This window comes from Mustela nigripes, chromosome 16 (genome assembly GCF_022355385.1).
Source record: "Mustela nigripes isolate SB6536 chromosome 16, MUSNIG.SB6536, whole genome shotgun sequence".
Lineage (NCBI taxonomy): Eukaryota > Metazoa > Chordata > Mammalia > Carnivora > Mustelidae > Mustela > Mustela nigripes.
This window is the reverse complement of record NC_081572.1, coordinates 16046624-16051739: the sequence shown is the minus strand read 5'-3', so window position 1 is coordinate 16051739 and position 5116 is coordinate 16046624. Positions and strand designations below refer to the sequence as shown.

At 38.1% G+C, this 5116-nt stretch overlaps 1 protein-coding gene across 1 annotated transcript in view; it reads left to right on the top strand.

The window, feature by feature from the left end:
- The window catches only part of EFCAB13 (EF-hand calcium binding domain 13), a 98801-nt gene extending 93974 nt beyond the window's left edge, over positions 1-4827 (top strand). Inside the window, exons 18-19 of the mRNA XM_059379097.1 lie at positions 1582-1653; positions 4679-4827. Coding sequence (XP_059235080.1) covers positions 1582-1653; positions 4679-4827 — 221 coding nt within the window. The remainder of the gene's footprint in view (positions 1-1581; positions 1654-4678) is intronic.
- The last annotated feature ends 289 nt before the right edge of the window (positions 4828-5116 follow it).

Sequence of the window (5116 nt, the reverse complement as noted above, 5' to 3'; positions counted from 1 at the left end):
TATTACAAAGCTGTCATCATCAAGACAGCTTTGTAATAGAGCTTGAAGTCCGGAATTGTGATGCCACCAACTCTGGCTTTCTTTTTCAATATTCCTTTGGCTATTTGAGGTATTTTCTGGTTCCATATAAATTTTAGGATTATTTGTTCCATTTCTTTGAAAAAAATGGATGGGATTTTTATAGGGATTTAAGCATCCAAGTTTTTTTTTTTTTTTAAGATTTTATTTATTTGTCATAGAGAAGCGAGAGCGAGCACAGGCAGACAGAGTGGCAGGCAGAGGCAGAGGGAGAAGCAGGCTCCCCACCAACCAAGGATCCCGATGTGGGACTCGATCCCAGGATCAGACAGAGTGGCAGGCAGAGGCAGAGGGAGAAGCAGGCTCCCCACCAAGCAAGGAGCCCGATGTGGGACTCGATCCCAGGATCATGACCTGAGCCGAAGGCAGCCACTCAACCAACTGAGCCACCCTGGTGTCCCTAAGCATCCAAGTTTTATTTGGTATCTAAATTCAAACTCTCCAAGTAGCATGGACCCAAATTTTCTTTTATGAATATGCATGAATATTTAAATCAAGCACCTTGTCACTTTGGGATCTGATACGTATCCCCAAATAGTTATAGCCTCAGTACTCACTGTTTTCTACTCTTTTTTTTTAATTTTTAATTTTTAATTTTTTATAAACATATAATATATTTTTATCCCCAGGGGTACAGGTCTGTGAATCACCAGGTTTACATACTTCACAGCACTCACCAAAGCACATACCCTCCCCAGTGTCCATAACCACACCCCCCTTCTCCCAACCCCCCTCTCTCCAGCATGTTTTCTACTCTTGATCTATGTGTCCACTTAACTTATTATTTCCTGTTCATATATCTTAGTAATGCATTTATAGAATATTGTATTTCATACAGTATCCTAGGGATTTGTGGTGTGATAGTTTCTGTGCTATCCAGCTAGCTATTTTGTTATGTTAAAGTATCCTTAATGTAGTTGATAACTCTATATTTTCTCTTATGGTAGCATTATTGCGTCTTTCTTCAAGTGTGTGTGTGTGTGCGCGCACGCGCGCGTCTGTGTGTGTCCTAATAGTTAACTTTGTGACCTCTGGCCTGAGACTATCTTAGTTCAAATACCACATCCTCTAGCACTTTCTGGCTTTTGTGACCTAGACAACTTATTTAATTTCTCTTGGCTTTCATCTTTTAAAGATAGTCATATCAAGTATACCCATGTTATAGAATTATTGTGAAGATTTTGGTTAATAAATGTAAAGCATCATAAAAGGATCCTTAGTCTGTATAAGGAACTGAACATTATGTAAGTTCTTTTTTCTCTCTCTTTTTTTAATTATGTTTAATTAGCCAACATATAGAACTCAAGAAAATAAGCTGTTAAGATCATTAACTGTTCAATAGATGGTTCCTAAAAGTATGAAAAGTTATTTTGCAATAGTTTCAGTCATTTGAGATAGAAAATAAGGTAAAACGGAATTTTAAGTATTGTAAATAGAAACCTTTATGTAGAAATTCACAGTATCAGGTTTTTAATGTCAGCATGCTTGATTTTGACTTTACAGATAATAATGAAGTGAATTTAAAAGATTTCTTTGAAAGAATTAAAGAAAGTCCGTCTTTCAAAGAGTCCACAGGTAAGTGAATACTACTAGTTCAAAGACAAATGACTGTAAAATAAAGATATGAAATGATATTAAAAAATCAATATCCAGATTTCATGTGTTTACTCTATAATCTCTATAGTTTTAAAAAGGATTTAAGGCACTTATATAAATAATATAAGAATGTAAAAGACAAGTGAGGAAAATGGGAAAAAGTTATAATGGAGGGAAAAGAAAACAGGGTTGAAGAAGATACATAGGAAACACCTTTGCTGTTCTTACAAAGTCCTTCCTCAAGAGGAGGTAACTTTTTCTTCATTCAAGGGGTACTGGATCTATGAAGGAAATCTGGGCTGGAAATCAGGTGAGGCATCACTACTCTCTGTTGTGTCATCTCAGGTTAGGCCTCTGCAGTTTTCAGGTCTCCTTAGCTGGATTGCCCATCTATTTTATTTACGGAAATCTTCAACTAATCAGTTTCTCTAAATCTTCATGGCATTGATCCCCATATCATTCTTATTGCCATATCATCTCTGTTGCCTAACTTTGCCCCTGCAGTGTAAAGACTATTGCTTGGTCTTTGTCCCTGAAGTTCCTTTCATCCTTCTTGAAATTAGGGAGGTATTGAAATTTCAATACTGGCAGCATTTCCTAACCCCACATCTACAGGGGACACCTACCAAAGAAATCTCCACAGGTGTAGACACCCCTGTCAACAATGTATTCCTAAAAGCTTTGGTGAAACAAATGTCCTTTTTTTTTTTTTAAAGATTTTATTTATTTATTTGACAGACAGAGATCACAGGTAGGCAGAGAGGCAGGCAGAGAGAGAGGAGGAAGCAGGCTCCCTGCTGAACAGAGAGCCTGATGCAGGGCTCGATCCCAGGACCCTGGGATCAAGACCTGAGCCGAAGGCAGAAGCTTTAACCCACTAAGCTACCCAGGAACCCCCAAATGTCCTTTCTTTTTCACATTTTAATATCTCTAAAATTATAACACCTTTATAATTGATGGCATTATTTATTGCATGTACATTTTTATTGAGATATAATTCACATACCATCAAATCCATCCTTTTAAAGTGTACAGTTCAGTGGGTTTTGGTGTATTTACAAAGTTGTGCAACCATCACACTCTAATTTTGGGACATTTTCATTGCCTCAAAAAGAAACACTGTACCCTTTAATAGTTATTAACATCTTTACATGTGTTTATTGGCCATTTATATATCTTCTTTGGAGATGTGTATCCTTTGCTTATTTTAAAATTGGGTTATTTGTCAAGTTATAAGAGTTCATATATTCTGGACTATACACCTTTATCAGATACATGATTTGAAAATCTTTTCTCCTATTAAAGGGTCTTTTCCCTTTCTTGTTGGTGTCTTTTGAAGCACAGAGGTTTTTTAATTGGATGGAATCCAATTTATATTTTCTTTTTTTAAATTTATTTATTTATTTGACAGAGAGAGAGATCACAAGTTAGGCAGAGAGGCAGGCAGAGAGAGAGGAGGAAGCAGGCTCCCTGCTGAGCAGAGAGCCCGATGTGGGACTCGATCCCAGGACTCTGAGATCATGACCTGAGCCGAAGGCAGCGGCTTAACCCACTGAGCCACCCAGGCGCCCCATCCAATTTATATTTTCTTTTGTCACTTCTTTTGGTGTCACATCTAAAGATAGTCCAAGATCCTAAAGATTCATACTGATGTTTTCTTTTAAGAGTTTTCTAGTTTTAGCCTTTTAATTCGAATCTTTGACTTGAGTTAATGTTTGCACGTGGAGGGAGATGGGGGTCCACGTTGATTCTTTTGCATGCAGCTATCCAGTCATCCCGGCGTCGTTTGTTGACAAAGTTATTCTTTCCCCATTAAAGGATTTTGGCATTCTTCACAAAAATCAATTGATCATAAGTGTATGGATTTATATCTCAACTCTCAATTCCATTCCATTGATTTTTATTTATTCTTATACCAGAGCCACATGGTCTTGATTACTATAGCTTTGTGGTAAAGTGATAACCTAGGCAGAAATCTTTCACCAGAGCCGGGCATCAGAGTTACATGTAAGTTTCATCCACCTGGTTCTAGTTTCGGGCAATGATGGAGTAGCTTATATCAAACCAACCTTCCTGCTGAGAGTAACTAGTAAAATTTGGACTAAATTAAACTGCATCAACAACCACAACCATTTGAAGGCATTGGAAAGCAACCAAAGCTGTCAGGATTTGTGGGGCTGTAAGATAAATACAAAGAGCGTGACTTGTAGCAGCAATAGCAGCTGTTGCTGCTTCTTGTCTGTTTTGTCTTTGTAACATGACTTAAGTGAAATAATGCAAATTTTGATGTAAACTTCTTTGTAATTTGTAATGCTTCATAGTTATTTCAGGGGCCACGTATGAAGTATTATGTAGCCAAAGGCATAAAGGTTGACCACTTAACATGTCAACTTGAAAGGTACATTAGTTAAGGGCATGGGTTTTGGAACTGCAGTGCCTGGACTTGAATCCTGGTCCTGCCACTTACTACCAATCTATTCCTTAGTAAATCACTTAGTCTCACTAACCTCAATTTCTTCATCTTAAAAATAGGGATAGTAATGCCCATCTTGGAATTATTATAAGGTTTAAGTAGGTAAAGTAGAAGTACTTAGAACAGTCTCTAGCACTTAGTAAGTTTTCAGTAATTGCTAACTATTATAATATACAATGGTTTTTAAAACTATACTAGTAGTTTCATGTAAAATTCTTTTATTCTGGGGCATCTGGGAGGCTCAGTCAGTTGGGCATCTGCCTTCAGCTCGGATCATGATCCTGTTGTCCCAGGATGGAGCCTGTGTAGTGCTCCCTGCTCAGCTGGGAGCTTTCTTCTCACTCTCCCTCCCCCACCCCCACCCATGCTCTCTGATATACACACACACACTGTCTGTCTCTCTCTTCCAAATAAATAAAATCTTTAACAAATAATAAAATAAAATTCTTTTATGCAGTCCAAGCTTAAGTGAAGGTAGATAATACACTCTTATTTCTGCTGTTGAAATATTTGTTTTCTTCTTTTTTGCAGCTACACAGCTACTCTTAGCTACTACCCAAATTCTCCAGAATGATCTAATTGATGCCTCTGACCTTGAAGAATTTTTGATAAACAATGACTTTCATGTAGCTAATGTTTTACTTAATGAAGTATTAAGACATGAACCTGAACATGGTTAGTAGCTTGAATGCATCTGTGTTATAAAGGCCATCATCTACTAGAGGGGGTGGGAGATGTATGGATGGGATACACAACAATGGAAGGCATGCTGTGGGAGCTGCAGTGGGATGACGGAGGAACACCAGTGCTACCCTGGTGTGCCAAGCCTGAGCCCTGTGAAACCAAATGGAGGGGTAAATCAGGTCCTACTTTATCTCTGTAGGTGGTGGTACTTGGGAGATGAGGTTACTTTGGCTGGCATGGGCAGTAGTCAATCAGAATGCCATGCACAGAGTAAAACAGAGTCCT